At 41.4% G+C, this 24,597-nt stretch overlaps 2 protein-coding genes across 5 annotated transcripts; one reads left to right on the top strand and one right to left on the bottom strand.

Annotated features, from left to right (window-relative positions):
- Positions 1–146: 146 nt before the first annotated feature.
- On the bottom strand, positions 147–20,965 carry LOC5506921 (methyltransferase-like protein 22). 4 transcript variants are annotated; one of them, XR_007305193.1, is made up of 13 exons: positions 20,827–20,965; positions 16,964–17,093; positions 16,183–16,479; positions 11,537–11,577; positions 11,096–11,145; positions 10,170–10,264; positions 9,826–9,906; positions 7,493–7,546; positions 4,726–4,800; positions 4,247–4,346; positions 3,941–4,097; positions 2,872–2,955; positions 147–2,792 (listed from the first exon to the last, which is right to left on the bottom strand). XR_007305193.1 is itself a non-coding variant. In XM_048719645.1 (13 exons), exons 2-12 carry the CDS (start codon positions 17,040–17,042, stop codon positions 2,929–2,931), a joined length of 1,056 nt encoding a protein of 351 aa, XP_048575602.1. In that variant the 5' UTR covers positions 17,043–17,093; positions 20,827–20,965; the 3' UTR covers positions 147–2,792; positions 2,884–2,928. The 4 variants fall into 4 exon arrangements, 3 of the variants coding, with proteins under 3 accessions (XP_048575602.1, XP_048575600.1, XP_048575601.1); XM_048719645.1 differs by having other exon boundaries at positions 2,884–2,955; XM_048719643.1 differs by having other exon boundaries at positions 147–2,955.
- On the top strand, positions 18,697–24,597 carry LOC5506920 (bombesin receptor subtype-3). Its single transcript, XM_032375361.2, has 3 exons — positions 18,697–19,220; positions 19,922–20,035; positions 21,361–24,597. Exon 3 carries the CDS (start codon positions 21,382–21,384, stop codon positions 22,456–22,458), a length of 1,077 nt encoding a protein of 358 aa, XP_032231252.2. The 5' UTR covers positions 18,697–19,220; positions 19,922–20,035; positions 21,361–21,381; the 3' UTR covers positions 22,459–24,597.

Below are 24,597 nucleotides of genomic sequence, written 5' to 3'. Positions count from 1 at the left end.
AGCCTTGAAACGGAAACGTTGCCTTGGCCCAGGCACCGCTAATGCACTAAATTCGAACTTCTGAGGAACAAACAATAGAAAAAGTGGCAGAAATAACTAAATCTATATATGAATACATTGATGCGGGCGGCAACGATAAACATGTCTTTTTTACGTATCTTTTTTTTATTTCCTAATACTTCCTTGGTCATGATATTATCGTCTAATGTAATAATTGGACATGGTGCTATGTGCATTGATAGCAAGTCTATCAAGGGAGCAATTATCCCTGGCACAATAAACATTTTCCTCCAGTATACCTGAAGGTGTAATATTGGAACACACTTGTTTTAGGTCGGAAAATGGGGTTGCGACAGACAGACATAAATTTATTTATTGCAATCACCAACAACATCCCCACCCCCACCCCCATCAGGGTACCAATTGTGACCATTCCTTACATTGATTCCCAGGGTTTTTTTTTAGGGGGGAGGGGGGATTTGAAGTGGTGTAATCATTTTTTTTTCTCTATCACCAGTATTTGCTGGTACCTATGTCCAGGTATGGTACCTATGTACAGGTATGTTACCTAGGTACAGGTATGGTACCTATGTCCAGGTACGGTACCTATGTCCAGGTATGGTACCTATGTACAGGTATGGTACCTATGTACAGGTATGGTACCTATGTAAAGGTATGGTACCTATGTAAAGGTATGGTACCTATGTACAGGTATGGTACCTATGTAAAGGTATGGTACCTATGTAAAGGTATGGTACCTATGTCCAGGTATGGTACCTATGTACAGGTATGGTACCTACGTACAGGTATGGTACCTACATACAGGTATGGCACCTATGTAAAGGTATGGTACCTATGTACAGGTATGGCACCTACATACAGGTATGGCACCTATGTAAAGGTATGGTACCTATGTACAGGTATGGCACCTACATACAGGTATGGTACCTACATACAGGTATGGCACCTATGTAAAGGTATGGTACCTATGTACAGGTATGGCACCTACATACAGGTATGGCACCTACATACAGGTATGGTACCTATGTAAAGGTATGGTACCTACGTACAGGTATGGCACCTATGTACAGGTATGGTACCTATGTAAAGGTATGGTACCTACATACAGGTATGGCACCTATGTACAGGTATGGTACCTATGTACAGGTATGGTACCTACGTACAGGTATGGCACCTATGTACAGGTATGGTACCTATGTAAAGGTATGGTACCTACGTACAGGTATGGCACCTATGTACAGGTATGGTACCTACGTACAGGTATGGTACCTACATACAGGTATGGCACCTATGTACAGGTATGGTACCTATGTACAGGTATGGTACCTATGTACAGGTATGGTACCTATGTAAAGGTATGGCACCTATGTACAGGTATGGCACCTATGTACAGGTATGGTACCTATGTAAAGGTATGGTACCTACGTACAGGTATGGTACCTATGTAAAGGTATGGTACCTACGTACAGGTATGGTACCTACATACAGGTATGGCACCTATGTACAGGTATGGTACCTATGTAAAGGTATGGTACCTACGTACAGGTATGGTACCTACGTACAGGTATGGCACCTATGTACAGGTATGGTACCTATGTAAAGGTATGGTACCTACATACAGGTATGGCACCTATGTACAGGTATGGTACCTATGTAAAGGTATGGTACCTACGTACAGGTATGGTACCTACATACAGGTATGGCACCTACATACAGGTATGGTACCTATGTAAAGGTATGGCACCTATGTACAGGTATGGTACCTATGTAAAGGTACGGTACCTATGTCCAGGTATGGTACCTATTTACAGGTATGGTACCTACATACAGGTATGGCACCTATGTACAGGTATGGTACCTACGTACAGGTATGGCACCTATGTACAGGTATGGTACCTACATACAGGTATGGCACCTATGTACAGGTATGGTACCTACATACAGGTATGGTACCTACGTACAGGTATGGTACCTACATACAGGTATGGCACCTATGTACAGGTATGGTACCTATGTAAAGGTATGGTACCTACGTACAGGTATGGTACCTACATACAGGTATGGCACCTATGTACAGGTATGGTACCTATGTAAAGGTATGGTACCTACATACAGGTATGGTACCTATGTACAGGTATGGTACCTATGTCCAGGTATGGTACCTATGTCCAGGTATGGTACCTATGTAAAGGTATGGCACCTATGTACAGGTATGGCACCTATGTACAGGTATGGCACCTATGTACAGGTACGGCACCTATGTACAGGTATGGTACCTATGTACAGGTATGGTACCTATGTACAGGTATGGTACCTATGTACAGCTATGGTACCTATGTCCAGGTTTTGCTTTGGCACTTGCACTACTGGGCTGGGCAGCAAGCCAAATAAGGTAATGTCTGGACTTTCCAAGTTTGGCTTGGTGGCGGAGGGGGGAGGGTCATCAGGCCTTACTCTGCCTGCATCTGATTGCAGTTTCTTTTATTTACAAAGTTATATTCATGAAGTGGGGGGTTTATTTGAGTAATCCTATTACTGTTATATTAACTTCCAGCCCACTTGAATACAACTCTGCCAGTCAAAGTTGGGGCGATTTTGGCACCATTTATTGTCATGATGGGAGATTCACAGCGCACACTTCCTTTGTTGCTGTTTGCTTTGCTCTCATTTTGGCTACGGTAGCATCCCTGGCCGAGACCAAAGGAAGGCTTCTGCCAGAGACCTTGGATGACATTGAGGACTCATCATTCTCTAAACAGGTCGTTCTAACCCTGGGAAGGTAAAACCTTATATGGAAACCTTTATCCAATAAACAGGCTATGACCACATGACACACAAATCTTCTCAGACCTTGCTTCATACCATTCCATCACAAGACCACAGCATACACAGGTGAACCAACTTGGGCTACCTTGGCTTGATCTCCCATAATTCCTAAAAAAAAACATATAAATACACGCAGTCCTTTTTCTGAGTTCAAATGCATTTAATGCACACGCAATAATAAAAGCAACTATTACTTCCCTAATTGGATCATCCTGTAATATTGGTTTAACCAGAATTCCTAGCTTTTTGGTCAGACGTATTTGTACAGGTTTGAATGGACTATCCTCAGTAGTCCCTTGACCAATTCCACTCTGGTTTAACTGGATTCACCAGTTCCCTGACCCTGTCATACTGGTTAAACTGGACTTACTAGTTCCTTGACACTATCATACTGGTTAAACTGAACTTACTAGTTCCCTGACCCTGTCATACTGGTTTAACTGGACTTACTAGTTCCTTGACCCTGTCATACTGGTTTAACTGGACTTACTAGTTCCCTGACCCTGTCATACTGGTTTAACTGGACTTACTAGTTCCCTGACCCTGTTATACTGGTTTAACTGGACTTACTAGTTCCTTGACCCTGTCATACTGGTTTAACTGGACTTACTAGTTCCCTGACCCTGTCATACTGGTTTAACTGTACCTACTAGTTCCCTGACCCTGTCATACTGGTTTAACTGGACTTACTAGTTCCTTGATCCTGTCATACTGGTTTAACTGGACTTACTAGTTCCCTGACCCTGTCATACTGGTTAAACTGGACTTACTAGTTCCCTGACCCTGTCATACTGGTTAAACTGGACTTACTAGTTCCCTGACCCTGTCATACTGGTTTAACTGGACTTACTTGTTCCTTGACCCTGTCATACTGGTTTAACTGGACTTACTAGTTCATCCCTGACCCTGTCATACTGGTTTAAGTAGATTCACCAGTTTCCTGACCCTGCTATACTGGTTTAACTGGACCTACTAGTTCCCTGACACTGTCATACTGGTTAAACTGGACTTACTAGTTCCCTGACCCTGTCATACTGGTTTAACTGGACTTACTAGTTCCCTGTCCCTGTCATTCTGGTTTAACTGGACTTACTAGTTCCCTGACCCTGTCATACTGGATGTAATTTGGAAAGTCCAGGGGAAGCTGACGGGTAAACAGCAATCCTTGTTGTTGAAGGTGTCTTAACTTGGCTGTGAAGTGAATGTAAGCAGGACATGCAACATCTAAGTACTCCAAAGTAAAGTTCAGCCTAGAACAGGAGACAAAAGGAACAACAAACTTGAACAATTGAAAAAAGTGCATGCAATGGCAACAATTAGATAATGGGGCTGCAAAGACCTGTGAAATTATATGAAATGCACTCATACTGTACAATTGATATCAACAAAAAAACTTCACCTCTTTTCTAGTGCCAAGAGAACAACTCTGGATGAGTTTGAAGCAAAGAGACAAAGTATTTGAGATAAAAATGCATCAGTCAAGTCATCATCATATATCACTGTAACAAAAAACAATGAAAAGAAAATATCATATATCATCATCATCATCACAATGATATATCATAATATATAATTTATCATTAAATGTCATTATAATCATATATCATCCCTATAATTATATGATAATTTATATCATTATTATCATAAAATATCATCAGCATAAATCATCATTAGCCATCATATGCCACTGAAATAGTTGTCAGATGGGATGTAGGATTGATCATATATTTAAAGAATAAAAATTTGAAGTGCTTTCAAGACAAGTAAACAATTTCATGCATTCTATGTTTTTCACACTAACTAAACACTCCCCTTCCCTGCTAAATGGATACTGCAGTTCATGTGACATGTATCAGAGTGTTTTATGGTGTGTCTTACCATCGGCGGCCACTATTAGTTTAATATACTCCATCTCCTCCCTGTCTTCTGCACTCCAGCTGAATTCATCTGAACCTAAACATACTGTTGAGTTAGCTAAAGCCTTCCTCACCAGCGATTCATTTAGATTCGTAATACAGGAGAAATAAATGTGTTGAGAGATGGGGCCTCCGGCTTAACCTCCTAACCCTGGAAAACAAGGGAAGAGGCAGGTTTGGTGGAATCGATATTTCACACAAAACTAAAAAGAGGCAGGTTTGGTGGAATCGATATTTCACACAAAACTAAAAAGAGGCAGGTTTTTGCACCTCTAAAAAAATACCATTTGACCACGGGAATAAGGATACTTTGTCAGCGATTTCTTAACAAAATAAACAAAAATGAATCCCAAATTTATTTTGAATATTGAACTCATCGAATAAAATTTTTGTAACCTTATAATCCGCATATTTCCTGTGATTTGACAGCAAGCATATCACTCCAACACTGGGCATGCAAACGACTGAACTATTGTACCACTGAGCTATTGTACCACTGAGCTATTGTACCACTGAGCTATCATACGACTGAACTATTGTACCACTGAACTATTGTACCACTGAGCTATTGTACCACTGAGCTATTGTACCACTGAGCTATCATACGACTGAGCTATTGTACCACTGAGCTATTGTACCACTGAGCTATCATATGACTGAACTATTGTACCACTGAGCTATCATACGACTGAACTATTGTACCACTGAGCTATTGTACCACTGAGCTATCATACGACTGAACTATTGTACCACTGAGCTATCATACGACTGAGCTATTGTACCACTGAGCTATTGTACCACTGAGCTATTGTACCACTGAACTATTGTACCACTGAGCTATTGTACCACTGAGCTATTGTACCACTGAGCTATTGTACCACTGAGCTATTGTACCACTGAGCTATTGTACCACTGAGCTATTGTACCACTGAGCTATCATACGACTGAACTATTGTACCACTGAGCTATCATACGACTGAGCTATTGTACCACTGAGCTATCATACGACTGAGCTATTGTACCACTGAGCTATCATACGACTGAGCTATTGTACCACTGAGCTATCATACGACTGAACTATTGTACCACTGAGCTATCATACGACTGAACTATTGTACCACTGTGCTATCATACGACTGAGCTATTGTACCACTGAGCTATTGTACAACTGAGCTATTGTACCACTGAGCTATTGTACCACTGAGCTATTGTACCACTGAGCGATCATACGACTGAGCTATTGTACCACTGAGCTATTGTACCACTGAGCTATTGTACCACTGAGCTATCATACGACTGAGCTATTGTACCACTGAGCTATTGTACCACTGAGCTATTGTACCACTGAACTATTGTACCACTGAGCTATCATACGACTGAGCTATTGTACCACTGAGCTATTGTACCACTGAGCTATTGTACCACTGAACTATTGTACCACTGAGCTATCATACGACTGAGCTATTGTACCACTGAGCTATTGTACCACTGAGCTATCATACAACTGAACTATTGTACCACTGAGCTATCATACAACTGAGCTATTGTACCACTGAGCTATCATACGACTGAGCTATTGTACCACTGAGCTATCATACGACTGAGCTATTGTACCACTGAGCTATCATACAACTGAGCTATTGTACCACTGAGCTATCATACGACTGAGCTATTGTACCACTGAGCTATCATACGACTGAGCTATTGTACCACTGAGCTATCATACGACTGAGCTATTGTACCACTGAGCTATCATACGACTGAGCTATTGTACCACTGAGCTATCATACGACTGAGCTATTGTACCACTGAGCTATCATACGACTGAACTATTGTACCACTGAGCTATCATACGACTGAGCTATTGTACCACTGAGCTATCATACGACTGAGCTATTGTACCATATCATACGACTGAACTATTGTACCACTGAGCTATCATACGACTGAGCTATTGTACCACTGAGCTATCATACGACTGAGCTATTGTACCACTGAGCTATCATACGACTGAACTATTGTACCACTGAGCTATCATACGACTGAACTATTGTACCACTGAGCTATCATACGACTGAACTATTGTACCACTGAGCTATCATACGACTGAGCTATTGTACCACTGAGCTATCATACGACTGAGCTATTGTACCACTGAGCTATCATACGACTGAGCTATTGTACCACTGAGCTATCATACGACTGAGCTATTGTACAACTGAGCTATCATACGACTGAGCTATTGTACCACTGAGTTATCATACGACTGAGCTATTGTACCACTGAGCTATCATACGACTGAGCTATTGTACCACTGAGCTATCATACGACTAAACTATTGTACCACTGAGCTATCATACGACTGAACTTTTGTACCACTGAGCTATCATACGACTGAACTATTGTACCACTGAGCTATCATACGACTGAGCTTTTGTACCACTGAGTTATCATACGACTGAGCTATTGTACAACTGAGCTATCATACGACTGAGCTATTGTACCACTGAGCTATCATACGACTGAACTATTGTACCACTGAGCTATCATACGACTGAACTATTGTACCACTGTGCTATCATACGACTGAACTATTGTACCACTGAGCTATCATACGACTGAACTATTGTACCACTGAGCTATCATACGACTGAACTATTGTACCACTCTACCACTAAGCTATTGTACCACTCTCAACAGAAACAAACTTGAAGGCCAAGTTACCATACCTTGCTCCAAACAGGTGCTTATCCAGTCAAGTCTACGCACTTTTACAGTCTTATCTATAACAATAATAATAAAAACAACAATAATACTTAAAAAATAATTAATTTTAAAACTAATAACAATATATAGTATTTATATGATGTATAATAACAAGCTGTCACCTTGTGACGATAGTAAATCTACCTTAGATTAGAGATTATTTTACCAAATATTTCTAGATTCACTTTTTTAGATGTTAAAAATAAAAACACAATAATTATTTAAGATACTTGTAATCACTTAAGTATTTCAAAAGCTTAGTTCATAATTTTCATGTAGTTGAAATAGTTTTAGTTCCATGGCGAAACGATCATTTCCTTTGTCAAAGCAAAAACACGGATCAGTTTCCCGTCTCCATACGTCTTTACTAAACTTTCTCGATGGAAGCAGCCCAATCTAGATCTTCATTTTTATTATTGGGCACATCTCAGAAGGCCAAAAATCAAGTAATAAAATAAGCTTCCTAAGTATATCCCATTCCAGGCATAAATTATGCTTCAATTTGATTCCATTTATCTTCCCTATCATCAGACAAACATTGTTTGTTCTTCACATCAAGAACCCCCTTCAGAAGAATTTCATGTCCTTTACTCCAGGCTTGTCGATATACTTAGATATCTTGCACAGTTAGCAAGTTTTAAAAACACTTCTCGGGGTTTTCGGAATGTTTTGCTGTGTTTTTGATAATCTGATAATGGCGCCTGCAAGAATTCTCGTTGTGCAGGTTGATGATGCTGATAATGATTGCAATAGGGATCTGCAATCATAATGATAAAGATAACAGACCATTTGACAATCCTGGATAACCGATTGACACTTGAGCAACCTTGGATACCCCCCTGACCCTTGAGCAACCCTGGATACCCCCCCGACCCTTGGGCAACCCTGATTACCCCCCCGACCCTTGGGCAACCCTGGATACCCCCCTGACACTTGAGCAACCCTGGATACCCCCCTGACCCTTGGGCAACCCTGGATACCCCCCTGACCCTTGGGCAACCCTGGATACCCCCTGACCCTTGGGCAACCCTGGATACCCCCCTGACCCTTGGGCAACCCTGGATACCCCCCGACCCTTGGGCAACCCTGGATACCCCCCGACCCTTGAGCAACCCTGGATACCCCCTGACACTTGAACAACCCTGGATACCCCCTGACACTTGGGCAACCCTGGATGCCCCCCCGACCCTTGGGCAACCCTGGATACCCCCCCGACCCTTGAGCAACCCTGGATACCCCCCCCCCGACCCTTGGGCAACCCTGGATACCCCCGGACCCTTGAGCAATCCTGGATACCCCCCTGACCCTTGGGCAACCCTGGATACCCCCCCGACCCTTGGGCAACCCTGGATACCCCCCCGACCCTTGGGCAACCCTGGATACCCCCCCGACCCTTGAGCAATCCTGGATACCCCCCTGACCCTTGGGCAACCCTGGGATACCCCCCTGACCCTTGGGCAACCCTGGATACCCCCCCGACCTTTGGGGAACCTTTGATACCCCCCGACCCTTGGGCAATTGGATACCCCCCTGACCCTTGGGCAACCCTGATTCCCCCCCCCCCACCCTTGGGCAACCCTGGATACCCCCCCGACCCTTGGGCAACCCTGGATACCCCCCTGACCCATGAGCAACCCTGAATACCCCCCTGACCCTTGGGCAACCCTGGATACCCCCCCGACCTTTGGGGAACCTTTGATACCCCCGGACCCTTGAGCAATCCTGGATACCCCCCTGACCCTTGGGCAACCCTGGATACCCCCCCGACCCTTGGGCAACCCTGGATACCCCCCCGACCTTTGGGGAACCTTTGATACCCCCCGACCCTTGGGCAACCCTGATTACCCCCCGACCCTTGGGCAACCCTGGATACCCCCCTGACCCTTGGGCAACCTTGGATACCCCCTGACCCTTGAGCAGCCCTGGATATCCCCCCCCCAACCCTTGAGCAACCCTGGATACCCCCCCCCCCGACCCTTGGGCAACCCTGGATACCCCCCCGACCCTTGGGCAACCCTGGATACCCCCCGACCCTTGGGCAACCCTGGATACCCCTCTGACCCTTGAGCAACCCTGGATACCCCCTCGACCCTTGAGCAACCCTGGACACCCCCCTGACCCTTGGGCAACCCTGGATACCCCCCCCGACCATTGAGCAACCCTGGATACCCCCCTGACACTTGGGCAACCCTTGATACCCCCTGACCCTTGAGCAACCCTGTTACGCTCGTGTTTTGAGCTGCCCACTGTTAGGCTAGCTGCCCCGCCCACCATTCATTTGTTACCAGTATCTTACCTGTATCTGATTTGTTCTTGAACAAATGAGAATTTATCTCAACATTTTGCAGACAATTTTTCAAGATATCATCACCAACATCTAAAAGAAAAGTAAAACTGCAGGCACCTACTTAGAAAGTTTAACTGTATTGATTGATGATAAGCCCCTTCCATAAAGTGCCATACCTTGACTACCCCACACCCCCCTCCCATGTGCATACAAGCCCCTCCCGTAAATACCATACCTGGTTATACCCCACCCCCTTTCCATGAGAATACAGGCCCCTCCCCTACGGAACCATACCTTGAATACCCCCTACCCCTTCTGTGAAGGTACCATGTCATAGTCAGAAAGGCAAATACCTGTACAGAAGACTCTCTTAGCAAGCCTTGCTAAGACAATGCTACAAAGACCCACCCCAGCACCTAGCTCCAGCGCAGTGCATCCAGAATACAACCTACAAATACATGGCATGCTTATCCAGTGCAGAGCATCCAGAATACAACCTACAAATACATGGCATGCTTATCCATAGCAGAGCATCCAGAATACAACCTACAAGTACATGACATGCTAATCCATAGCAGTGCATCCAGAATACAACCTACAAGTACATGGCACACTTATACAGCGCAGAGCATCCAGAATACAACCTACAAATACATGGCATGCTTATCCATAGCAGAGCATCCAGAATACAACCTACAAGTACATGACATGCTAATCCATAGCAGTGCATCCAGAATACAACCTACAAGTACATGGCACACTTATACAGCGCAGAGCATCCAGAATACAACCTACAAGTACATGGCACACTTATACAGCGCAGAGCATCCAGAATACAACCTACAAATACATGGCATGCTTATCCAGCGCAGTGCATCCAGAATACAACCTACAAGTACATGACATGCTTATCCAGCGCAGAGCATCCAGAATACAACCTACAAGTACATGGCACGCTTGTCCATCGCACAGCATCCAGAATTCAACCTACAAATACATGGCACGATTGTCCATCGCACAGCATCCAGAATACAACCTACAAACACATGGCACACTTATCCAGCGGAGAGCATCCAGAATACAACCTACAAACACATGGCAGGCTTATCCATCGCAGAGCATCCAGAATACAACCTACAAACACATGGCACAGTTTTTATCCAGCGCACACTTTTTATCCAGCGCACACTTTTTATCCAGCGCAGAGCATCCAGAATACAACCTACAAGTATATCACAAGCTTATCTAGTGCAGAGCATCCAGAATACTGTACTTTTACCTTTCATTATGAATTAGGAAATCACATAACAATAGAGCCCCTCTCCAGACCTGCCGACAACACAAGGGTCATGTCATCCATGGTAACAGCAGCTCATTGACAATAACCGTAATCTTGAAGGCTTGTTAGGCGAGGGATCTGCTTCAAATGAGTGCCACCCTTAAATGGAAAAATATCTACCCCTTTAAAAAAACATCCCCTCCTTTTGTGACTAAAGCAAAGCAAAATTGGTCAAAAGTGCTACAGGATTAATTTCTAAGCCAGAGTACCCAGATTTAGAATCGTGTGTTGTCAATATTTCCATTAAAAATGACATCCCAGAAAAGCATTGCAAAAGCAATTCCTAAATCCAGTATTGTCCTTTTTTGCAATACTGAATTCATTTTTACACTTATTCCTAGGGCCAGTAATGTCCTTGTTTGTTATGCTGAATCATTTTACCTGCAAACCCACTTCCTTGAGAACAGTTGAAAGGCTGTGCTCTGAAACAATAACAAAAAACAAAGTTTTATTTACAATGATATAAATCACAACTTGCAACGGGTGAAATAAATTCCTCCAAACACACCCATAATAAATCACAACTTGCAACGGGTGAAATAAACTCATCCAAACACACCCATAATAAATCACAACTTGCAACGGGTGAAATAAACTCATCCAAACACACCCATAATAAATCACAACTTGCAACGGGTGAAATAAACTCATCCAAACACACCCATAATAAATCACAACTTGCAACGGGTGAAATAAACTCATCCAAACACACCCATAATAAATCACAACTTGCAACGGGTGAAATAAACTCAATCCAAACACACCCATAATAAATCACAACTTGCAACGGGTGAAATAAACTCATCCAAACACACCCATAATTGCTTGTGAGTCCCTGCCCCTAGTAACACTATATAACGCTAATGAACATTGTATTGTTAGGTGACGTAACACTATATAAGGCTAATGAACTTTGTATTGTTAGGTGATGTAATACTATATAAGGCTAATGAACATTGTATTGTTAGGTGACGTAACACTATATAAGGCTAATGAACTTTGTATTGTTAGGTGACGTAATACTATATAAGGCTAATGAACTTTGTATTGTTAGGTGACATAATACTATATAAGGCTAATGAACTTTGTATTGTTAGGTGACGTAATACTATATAAGGCTAATGAACTTTGTATTGTTAGGTGACGTAATACTATATAAGGCTAATGAACTTTGTATTGTTAGGTGACGTAATACTATATAAGGCTAATGAACTTTGTATTGTTAGGTGACGTAATACTATATAAGGCTAATGAACTTTGTATTGTTAGGCGATGTAACACTATATAAGGCTAATGAACTTTGTATTGTTAGGCGACGTAACACTATATAAGGCTAATGAACTTTGTATTGTTAGGTGACGTAACACTATATAAGGCTAATGAACTTTGTATTGTTAGGTGACGTAACACTATATAAGGCTAATGAACTTTGTATTGTTAGGTGACGTAATACTATATAAGGCTAATGAACTTTGTATTGTTAGGTGACGTAATACTATATAAGGCTAATGAACTTTGTATTGTTAGGCGATGTAACACTATATAAGGCTAATGAACTTTGTATTGTTAGGTGACGTAATACTATATAAGGCTAATGAACATTGTATTGTTAGGTGACGTAATACTATATAAGGCTAATGAACTTTGTATTTTTAGGCGACGTAACACTATATAAGGCTAATACACTTTGTATTGTTAGGCGACGTAACACTATATAAGGCTAATGAACTTTGTATTGTTAGGTGACGTAACACTATATAAGGCTAATGAACTTTGTATTGTTAGGTGACGTAACACTATATAAGGCTAATGAACTTTGTATTGTTAGGTGACGTAATACTATATAAGGCTAATGAACTTTGTATTGTTAGGTGACGTAACACTATATAAGGCTAATGAACTTTGTATGAACTTTGTATTGTTAGGTGACGTAATACTATATAAGGCTAATGAACATTGTATTGTTGGGTGACATAATACTATATAAGGCTAATGAACATTGTATTGTTAGGTGACGTAACACTATATAAGGCTAATGAACATTGTTTTGTTAGGTGACGTAATACTATATGAGGCTAATGAACATTGTATTGTTAGGTGACGTAATACTATATAAGGCTAATGAACATTGTTTTGTTAGGTGACGTAATACTATATAAGGCTAATGAACATTGTATTGTTAGGTGACGCAATACTATATAAGGCTAATGAACTTTGTATTGTTAGGTGACGAAATACTATATAAGGCTAATGAACATTGTTTTGTTAGGTGACGTAATACTATATAAGGCTAATGAACATTGTATTGTTAGGTGACGTAATACTATATAAGGCTAATGAACATTGTATTGTTAGGTGACGTAATACTATATAAGGCCAATGAACATTGTATTGTTAGGTGATGTTAAGAAGTCTGTTAAGATTTCCTTTGCCTTGTGATCAACTGAGCATATTATTATTATTAGAGTTGGCACCAACAATACTGATGCTGTATGAAAACTGTGTTGTGAGGTGATGTTAAATAATCTTCTTAGATATTCTTTGCCTTGTGGTTAAAGCATAGTTGGTACCAGCAATAATGGCTGATGTGTTTTAGCTGTTTACACGGGGCACGATGTTTCTATGTTCTAACTAGTAAGTTATAAGTAGTCAGACAATAAGGAGATAGGCGCGATATCGAACATTATCACTGATTTCTGATATTGAGATAAGGATATTATCGGTGTTTTCCTCAAATTACATGCTATTACAGATAGTGGTTTGGCCACTTTCCTCTCCTCTCCTCTTGATATTGTGATATAATCGGAGATGTATTATAATCTACTAGACGTCTATTTAGATACCCTCCTTCACACTGCTGGACCCTTGGTATTGTGATATTATCTGAGATTATCTTTTTAGAATCTACTAGATGTCTATTTAGATCCTCTCCTTCCTTCTGCTGGACCCCTCGATATTATCTGAGATTATCTTTTTAGAATGTACTAGATGTCTATTTAGATACTCCTCTTTCCTCAGCTGGACCCCTTGATATTGCGATATTATTGAAGATTATCTTATTAGAATCTACTAGATATCTACATAGATTCCTTCGTCCTCTCTGCTGGACCCTAGTCAGATATTCGACTACAAAATCTACTGTGACTGTCACATTTGTAAAAGAGTCTATGTGATATTATCTGATATTATCAAGTCGTGAGATGCAATAATCAAGGTTCAACACAGCAGTTCTAAAGTTATAGTATCTGATATATATCAGTAATTAGATGGACTTTCTATGTGTAAATCTTGTGATATTATATGATATTATCAAGTCATGAGATGCAATATTCTAGGTTCAACATAGCAGTTCTAAGGGTATAAGATCTGATAAATATCAGAAATTAGATTTGTGAGCTTTGTTATAATATCGACTGATATCTGATACTAGAACATACCTGTCAACCTCTGAAAATCTCAAGGCTTGAGAATATTTTGGGGGGAGGGGTGGGTATATCATTTTTTGGGGGGATGGGTGGGTTTAGCCTTGCAGCCGTTTGCAGTATAGAAAGCTCTCACAAACAAATCCACTTATTGATCTCAATAGGGTGTTAGATTAATTGTGCTACGCAAAGGAATTATTGTTTCAAATATTTTCAATAATAGAAAATAGGCAAAATGACAATTTTCTATAGAATAATTTTTCGGAAATGATAAAAATTGCTAAAAAGCGGGAGATTTGGTACACGGAAGAGCGGGAGAAGGGGTCCAAAGTCTTGAGACTCCCGCCTAATGCGAGAGAGTTGACAGGTATGCTAGAACCCTGTGAAGAAATATCTGATTAATTTCCGATTTTAGATGTGTGATAAATATCGTAATATCAAATGCCAGAAAGGTTTGCACCTTTATGACAATGAGAATGATGATGATAATGATGTGGGATAAGTCAATTTTCTTTGCAAATTGACATTTAGATTTAGATACTTAAGTCTTTCATTGCCATAACGCCCTGAGACGCCTGTCAAATATAGGCCCAACTCCAAAACGTCAAAAATGCAAACTAAACATCACCAGACCCGGATACTCATAGATTCATCCAAGGCATAGACGACCTTCAAAGGCGCATCTAAGCAATGTAATAGAATTGACTCTTTTGTCAAAATATCAACCTTTATTTCTGACCAATTCATAAACAAATGCTTAAACTTAGAAATATTCCTTACCAAAAAAGACACAAAATTCCGAACTACAAATAGCGACAAGCAAACACAGATCAGGTCACAAATAGATACCTTTTTTGCACTCCGTCAGGTCCCATTTTACAGCAATCAGTCACAATAATCAATGCTAGAACCTCCATTAGAAGCGAGTCACCATGTTTAGCCTATTTTGCATGCCTGCACTGCATCATGGGAGTCTGGGAAATACCTTGACAGACAGGCGGACAATCTCCTTCCCCAGAATCATAACAGTTTTTTTATAAGTCTCTTTGCCCTGAAGCCAAACAAAACATTTCCAGGTCCAAGGAACCCAGAATAAGGTTTTGAATAAGGTTGGGTAGCAAAGATGGCCCACATTGGAGAGTATGAGGTCATTCACCAGAAAATTCCTTTCTCACTTGGTGAAGCCCAGACAAGGAATTATCCCATTGAATCAACCTCAGCGTGCAAACATCTATAAGCACAGCATTAATTATGCCTAAATAGACTTTATGATGTCCTAAGGCACTCTCCAGATGTGAAAAAGCTGTAATTTTTTAGCAAATTACAAGCAAAACTGTTGTAAGCAATAGACTGTAGCAGTGCCGTCGCTAGAAAGAAAAGCCACCGCAGTGCATTGTTGGAGACTTCAAGGCATACTGTCTTGCGTCAGCGGTAGTTTAGCTTAACTGGTAGTGTTGGACTTGAAATAGAGGGGGGAAGTTTCTCTTTTCAGTCTGTTTTTCTTACAATTTTGCTCAAAAGTACCCAGGAGTGAAAGGGTTAACTACAAGATAAAAATTGGAAAAAAGCGAGATATTGTCTAAGAGTTGAGGTTCTGTATTTTACCGATTGTGATGACATCCAAACACTCAGAATGTTTGGGACATCTGCGGCGTATCACCAGGTCACCGTCATCATCAAATGGATGCAGTGAATTGCTTGCATCATTCATCACCCCCATGACGGACAGGTGTCTATCATCAGTCCCCTCCATGACAGACAGGTGTCTATAATCAGTCCCCTCTATGACGGACAGGTGTTTATCACCTGGTGTGTGCCCCCCCTCCTTGCCAGCAATTGGTGCTGTTGTGGAGGCACCACCACAACTCATTGATGGACTACAGATGTAAAACCTTGTCACAGCTGAAATATAGCACAGTCCAAATCCAGAAAGGATTCAGTTCATTCAGAGAATGACAGCTGAAGTGGATACAAGGGGAGAGGAGAGCTAGATGGATATCCACCATGTCGTAAAGTAGTGTCAAGAAATGCCTGAATACAGCATGTTATAATTCTCTGCGGAACTTAAGTACTCTGTCTCACACGGGGACATGTTTAATGTCCATCTTACCACAATCCTCGCGTCTTGTCCTTTCACACGGGGACATGTTTAATGTCCATCTTACCACAATCCTCGCGTCTTGTCCTTTCACACGGGGACATGTTTAATGTCCATCTTACCACAATCCTCGCGTCTTGTCCTTTCACACACGGAACATGTTTAATGTCCATCTTACCACAATCCTCGCGTCTTGTCCTTTCACACGGGGACATGTTTAATGTCCATCTTACCACAATCCTCGCGTCTTGTCCTTTCACACGGGGACATGTTTAATGTCCATCTTACCACAATTCTCGCGTCTTGTCCTTTGAAAAGGGAGATAAACATGCACATCCGACAATACTGTCTCGTCGGGGTCCGCCATCTTGATTCCACAGGGAGGCCGTGACTATGACACTACACAGGTAACCCGAACCTTTTGACGAAAAGGAAAACAAATATGGTGCTCCTACTCCACTTTACGCGTTCCCTGGTAGCACAGGCCTCTTTTCTCTTCATTTCGCTGGGCAATAGAGAAAAGAGGCCTCTGCTAGCAGGGAACTTTACGCGAAATGTAAGAACTTTCAACGTACAATGTGATAAATATTTAACGCGAAATGTTATGACTTCAACGCAAAATGTAATAATTTAACGTGAAAAAAATAATAACGCAAAATGTAAGAACTTTATCTATTGACTAGTTAACACGTAGAGACAAACGGAAGGAATCGCTTACTGAAAGAAGGGCAGTGCAACTTGAAAGTGCATCGTTCTTGCCTTGACTTCCAGGGTTTTTTTGGTATGGTGTGTCATTATTTGATTTTGTTTGAGAAGTGATGAGATGCATATTTGGAACAGGCCTATTGCAATCTTAATACGTAGGGAATTTTAAAAAATAGGATAAAGCATAACAAAATGTGTGTCCTTTATTTACCCATAAGTCTTTTTATTTGGAAGAATCTCGAAATCCTATACCGGTAACAGACAGACAGACAGAGTGCCGTGAACAAAGAAGTATATAGGCCATTTTAAAATCTCTGATATTTATAAATAAGATTGTCTAATTAAAAAGCAGTCATAGATGTATTTAGCTACAATGCTATGATGTCTTGGGGGGGGGGGGGGCTATTAAATCTGTAAAGTTTGGGAATTGTTTATTTAGTTGTTGCAAAAGAGTATTTCTAAGTTCTTTGTAAATTGGGCATTTGACAAGAAAGTGTTCTTCATTTTCCATAGTGTGACAGCGCGGGCAAACCCTTGATTCTGGTGTTATATAGTTTTTATTGTAGCGACCTCTTTCAATTTGTAGAATGTGGTCGCTCATTCTTAGTTTTGTTAGTGCCCTACGATATTCTGTATTCGATACTTTTAGTAAATAATCCTCTAGTTTATATTCTGATTTGAATTCTCTGAATATCGTTCTTAGTTTGTTCCCTCCAATTGGTCTGGAATTACCGTCGAAAAGGCTTGATCCCCAATCTTGTATTTCGATATCTTCTAATCTCTGTTTGAATTCTTTATAAAGTTGTTTAATTAATTTAGTGTCTAAGGTAGCCTCGCTTTGGTACCCCCAACAGTAGCCATAACCGTTTTGAAATAAAAGTGATTTCATTTCCATTGCCCAGTTCCGCGAATTCGTAAAACTCATTTCGTCCAGATATGGTTGTTTTGCTATTCTGTTTTCGTCAAGTGTCAGAAGGCGCGCCCAAAATGATATCGCTTTTGCTTTTGTCTCGACTATAACTGGCAATTGTCCCCGTTCTGCTCTGCAAGCTTTGTTTGTGGCTCTTCTGTTAACGCGTAGCATTAATTTACAGAATCTTGTATGAACTTGCTCTATCGGGTCACGTAACTCGTTGTACTTGACTGTGTCCAGTCAAGTATCACCACTGCAACCCTAGCCCCCCCCCTCCCCCCATCATCAAAAAAGCCTAACGCGCCCAGGGATTGCGTTTTGCAAGTTTTACATTGCTGCGTCCATCAAAAAAGTAAATTTGTAGAATGTTCAAGCAAAGCGTGCGTCTTCCACGGTAATATAAAACATTGCTTGTACAATTTCAAGAACTTATTGTCTTTTGAGCCATTTGATGCCGCGCTTTTTGGCGTGAGCTATTTGCACAAGCGGTCTGTTTAGACACACAGACACGCACCTGCCTGGGCCATGTAAATTCGACTACATCGCACTAAATCTGCCACTTTGTAGAACTGAATCGCCCAACCGCCACTTGAATACCGGTGAACACACGAAGATCCCTAGCAGCCACGGCATGATTCAGGGTACAAACTGTGCATTGGTCGGCAAATAGCCATCGTCGCGGAAAATCCGAGAATCACCATCATATGGCGACAGGGGAAATAGACTGGACGACGAGATAACAGCGACGGACAGCGCGAACCCAAATTTGAACACATCAAAGAGAGATGAGCAAGGAATCTTATACCATATATCAGAAATATTCCCACATGGAACTATTGTAGAGCTAGTCAATTTGGAAATCGCAAGATTCCTGGAACGTTTCTGAGAAGTGAGAATTTGGTGGAGTCGAGGACAAAAACCTACGAGGTAAATGTTGTTTTTAGGATTTTTTTTCTTTCTTTCTTGAACCAAAACCTATTTTGTTGAATTGAACATATGAGGTTATCAGTTTATATTTTGAATTATGCCAACATAGTTATTGGTAGTTAATAAATCGCGCGCAAAAAAAAAAAAAATACCGAAATGACATGGACGGGATTTCTGTTTGACTTTTGCACTTGGCTTGTCATTGCGCAAATAAAGACAACCATTTCATAAACCTTCAAGAAATCTGTAGTAATCACATTTTCTGCGCACTAGACTAATATTTAAGGTGTTAAAAGCATTTTAATAATGTCCGACATCAGTTATTCCATTTGATTCAAGAAGTGTTCTCTGTTGGCTAGATATTTTATTTCTTATTTTATTTTTACATTACACTCACGATAAAATGTTTGTAGATAATAAAATCCTTATTGAATGGAATTACATTCAATCGCAACGACGAGGAAGGTTTGAGGTATACGAAAAATCGCACGAAACTTATCAGTCGTTATCGAACGGAAACTCTGCCTCATTACCTTCCTAAACTCATTAAAAAGTAAAATTTTGACATTTCTTGTTCAAGTAGGAAATAAAATTCGTGAGCTTTCGGAAGTAGGGGCCATTTGTCGCTTAAGAAAGCTTAAAGGCGGTTGCGTAAACGCTTGCTTAAAATTACTCTTAATTTTGTATATTATTGTTCAAAGCTTGCCTGGATCAAGCAAGCACGAAAAAAACCTTCAGAAACTTGAAAGAACATCGCAGAAAGGATTCATCAAGAAGGCAATAGAAACAGGGGGAAAGAAAACAGCCGGAATAAGGTACCTGTTTAGCTATCTGTGTCCCTTCTTCTATCTAAAAAAGGGGAGACGTTTACCGTAGTATAACTATTCGCTTTAGATTCCAAAAGGGCCTTCACACTGGTGTCGGCTAAAAGAGAAAACGATTGAAGCTGATCCTTGTCGTGTCAAATGGTGCATTTCCTCCATCTGGCAGAGAGCGGATTTGGAGACTCGAAAAAGCGTAAACTACAAACCGATTAGTGTTAAAGCAAAAAATGAACTCTTGCTTTCCTATAGAGAGGGCTATTACCCTATCGATTGTCGAAGCAGGCAACATCTTGCGCGCACACATGAAAAAGACGAACTAAGAAGTAAAAAAGAAGCTTTCCCCCCTTTATCAAACATTAATAAAGATGGGCTTAACTCCACATCTGTGCGCATCGCTACAAAAGGAAAACCCAGCGGATAAGAGCTTGGTAGATAAAAACTGAAAAATGTTAAATATAGAAAGGACTTTCTATCTCTTTTAACAAATCTAACTGTGAGTAACACAGCAAGCTTTTATCCACTTTTATTCAAATTATATCTGAAAAAAAAAACAAGTTAAGCTTTCGAGTATACGGAGTCGCGGCTCTAACTATGAAGACGAAAATAGTACATGGGAAATTCACCATATTGTTGTTGCGACGTCTAATAGCCCACCTGCAGACAGTCATCCGTAGGAGATAAAACTAGATAATTACTTCACAAAAATACTTAAAAGGGCGATTACAGCGGTGTCCAATAATATGCGAAATCGACAAACAATTTCAATCATTTCAACCGCTCACCGTTTTGTGGCTTCCATCAGTTAAGCCAGTAATAACCTTCAAGTCTGGAACGGAATGTAAATTTTGCTCTGTTGTTTCCCTTGAGTTGGTCAGCACTTTGCGGTAAAATGACATGAGCGAGAGTGTTCCAGTGTTGGCCAATGAAAAAGAATCAATGGCTTTGATTGACGGAAAGCAGATGGTTAAGGAGTTAAAAAACGTTGGCGAGAATGTTCGCAGATCAGAACCCGCAGTAAAAGACATTCAAAAGGCATTTTCTTTCGTATTCAATTTCTAGCAGGCGGCACCTTTGGTAATAAAAGGCAATACTATGCTATTACTTTACTGAGAAAACTCTCCACAACATACTACTCTAAATGATGGGATGTCTCGAAAATACGGGTTTACAATTATAATATTTCGATCTATGTTTTGCCGCAAATTTATTATTATCACGAAGTCATTCACACCTTTTATAGCCATTTCAGATCTCATCGATCGACGAACAAAATATATTTCAGTTGTTACACACTGACTTGTTCACCTCCATTTAAGGTCTGTTGGAGGCGTGGCGCCATGGCAACCTCATCAAACTTGACATTCCGTGTCATCTTCTCCATCCTCATCACTTCTGACGTCATAGGGAATACCCTCGGGGTGCTGACGGTCATGCGCAGTAAGACCCTACGGACCACACCCACCTACCTCCTTCTCACCAACCTCTGCTGTGCCAACATACTAGTCGGGGTATTCTTCATACCCACTGCTTACGTCATCAATGACGCAATCACCTACCCGAACTCCTCTATTGCTGCGGGATTCCTGTGTAAATTCGTGACGCAGTCCACGCTATCATGGACTGGGCTCCAGGCCGCTGTCTTCACCCTTGTGGTAATAGCGTTTGAGAGATACTTCGTGGTGGTTCATCCACGCAGCGAATACGGGAGGTTCACACGCCGCAAGCTGAACATAGTGATCGCGGGCTCGTGGCTCTATGCTATAGTTTTTGTACTTCCAGACTTTGTTACGCAAACGTATGACGTCACACAAAGTAAATGCACCAATGAATGGACGATTACGTTCAAGACATTTTACGCGACGCTCTGGCTCCTAAGCTGCGGTGTGTTGCCATTGATAATCATGGGAGTGCTGTTTAGCAAGATCCACAGGAAAATCTCACAAAGCTGGAAAACCGAGACCGCAATATCCCAGCGTGCACTTCTCACCGCCAGGAGACGCCTGAGTCACTCAGCACTGGTCGTCATGGTGATATATGCAGTGAGCTGGCTTCCCAACCTAGTAATGTACCTAATCGATAACATCAGTTCTACGTTTTCCGAGCAGGACGTGCTGTACCTGACAAGTCATACCTTGCTCATCCTCTACTCCACCGTCATCCCATTCGTGTACCTCGGCCTCGACGAGCAGTTCCAGGCCAGCTTTAAGGCTCTGTTCTCACGTGGGAATGAGGTCATGCCCAGTGCAGAGCTTGAAGGTCGTGACGATGGTGTTGCTAAGGGCGTTACTATGGCGACGTCTTTTGTATTGACGGCTAGAGCAGACGCTGAAGCCCCAAGCTCTTATGACATCCCAATATGGGGCGCAGATATGGACGAGAAGTCGGACGAGAAGTCGGACGCGGAGAACAGCTAGGTGACGTCACCAGCCCAGCTGTTATGATATACTGCAAGCTCTTGTGGACCACCCAGAGCCAGCAACAGCAGATATGTCTAGATTAGAGGGGGTGGGGGGTTATGATCTTTCATCTTTTCATCTTTTTTCAATACAATGCCGGTTCCGGAAAGGCGGAATAGCGCTATTCCAGGGATAACTTGGCTATTCTAGTCATTTGATTGGTCAAGCACAACATTTAAATCCGCGCTATCTTTATGATGAAAAGCATGGCTGCGCCTTCAGATTGACCAGCGGTTAATTTTTTTTCAAAGATGGCGGACGGAACTCGAAGAGTCTAAAGCTCAAACAAGATAGGTCTGTTCTTCCTTGTGTTTGGTTTGGTTCAATTCTAACACCCATTACTATAGAAAGAACAACCACTTTGCTGCTAGGTCGCTGCATTTTGGTGTCACCGGATTGTATAAATTAATAACTTTTCAATGTGTGAAGTTTGAAGCTTTAATATTTATAAAGCTTCATACTAATAAGGATTCGTATTAGAAGGCCGTTTTGCTTTTTAGAAAAAAACGCGTGACTTGGTTTCTCGCTTCACCTACTTAATCCCTTTTTTGTCTTAAGCTTATGCTGTATAATAGCTTAAACAATGCATGCCAATGTTACCAGAGCAAAATCTCTATCGAACTCAGTCGGACAATGATCCTTTGACTTGTTTTGGTTTGGCTCTGCAGCACGGGGGGTGCTCGCAAAATCAATTTTAACCCTAAGGGATAGCACTAAGGGCGTGATCAACAACAAATTTTACCCCTAAGAGATAGCACATTGGGTCTGGTTGTAAAATACTTTTCAAGCGACTGGGCCACCATTTAGCGTGAGACACCCTAAAAGATAGCAGAATCGGAAAAATCCTCTTCCCCATGCATGAAAACCCCTAAAAAATGGCAGAATCAGAAAAATCCTAAAACACCTCCTAACAGAAGAATTTTATACCCTAAAAGATAGGTTGAACACCCCCGTCTACTTTTCTGGAAAATCCACCCCCAGGCTCTGCAATCAAACTCAAAACGTTTCATTGTTTTTGGTTGAAATAATTATTGGTGAGTGATTATTACTGAACCTAATTGATCACTTGCCTTTTGGTTGAGTTTGATTATCAAACGATTGATGAGTTACCCTGGGAATGCATGCAAGCGAAGACAGGCGATTGACAAGTTACCCTGGGAATGCATGCAAGCAAAGACAGGCGATTGACAAGTTACCCTGGGAATGCATGCAAGCGTAGACAGGCGATTGACAAGTTACCCTGGGAATGCATGCAAGCGAAGACAGGCGATTGACAAGTTACCCTGGGAATGCATGCAAGCGAAGACAGGCGATTGACAAGTTACCCTGGGAATGCATGCAAGCGTAGACAGGGGCAGATCAAGGAGTTCCAAAAAGGGGGGTCTGAAGCAAGGGTTTCCAGGAAGGAGGGGCCAGATTCACTGTTCTTCCATGGATTACCTTATATTTCTTGTTTTTTCTGAGCCAAATACCTGAAAATAGGGGGGGGGCACTCGGCCCAACCATAGATCCGCCCCTGTTAGAGTGTTGATGCAAGCAATGGAAAGCAAGTTAAAAAATTGAATGTTTGAGATATGTACTATGTTGTTATTATATATGTTGATCTTTGCAGAAATTTTGCATTTATTTTGTACTGAATAGTTTCTCTGAATAGAGGTTTCTGGAAGTTTGTAACCATGGCAGGGGCGGATCTAGGGAGGGCCTAGGGGGCCCAGGTGAACAATAAGTCCAGTCCCCCCTTTCTTTATACTTTGCTTTCTTTTTACTTCTGGATCCGCCCCTGCATGGAAAGCGTGCGCAGGTTATGGCAACCTAGAAAGATAATGCAGACATTTTTTAATAGCCTGTGTGTCAGCCCTTTTATCGTTCCCTTTTGAAGTATATACTGAGAAGCGAAAAAAAAATTTTTTTCCTCTCCAACTTTTGAAAAATAAAATTGCTCAATACTGGGGCTAATTTTTTCACTGTCAGTTAACTTGTGAATTTGGTGAGTGAGAAGTTTTCAAACACTAAGGTTAGCCAAAGTTTAGTTTTCCTTGTGCTACAACCTTGAATCTACTTAAAACACTAAGATAATTAAAAAGTCTTGGAAAACCA

The sequence above is a fragment of the Nematostella vectensis genome, chromosome 12 (assembly GCF_932526225.1).
Source record: "Nematostella vectensis chromosome 12, jaNemVect1.1, whole genome shotgun sequence".
In the NCBI taxonomy this organism is placed as follows: domain Eukaryota; kingdom Metazoa; phylum Cnidaria; class Anthozoa; order Actiniaria; family Edwardsiidae; genus Nematostella; species Nematostella vectensis.
Note: the sequence above shows the minus strand (reverse complement) of the source record. Positions and strands in the feature narration are given on the sequence as shown.

Excerpts from the sequence above, each read along its gene's own strand:
- LOC5506920 (XM_032375361.2), top strand. The coding sequence starts at position 21,382 with ATGGCAACCTCATCAAACTTGACATTCCGTGTCATCTTCTCCATCCTC.
- LOC5506921 (XM_048719643.1), bottom strand. The coding sequence starts at position 17,042 with ATGGCGGACCCCGACGAGACAGTATTGTCGGATGTGCATGTTTATCTC. Across the intron at positions 16,480-16,963 it reads GACAAGACGCGAGAATTGTG|CTGTGACAAGGTTTTACATC; the intron begins GTAAGATGGACA and ends GCTATATTTCAG. Across the intron at positions 4,801-7,492 it reads AAGCACCTGTTTGGAGCAAG|GTTCAGATGAATTCAGCTGG; the intron begins GTATGGTAACTT and ends CAGTATGTTTAG.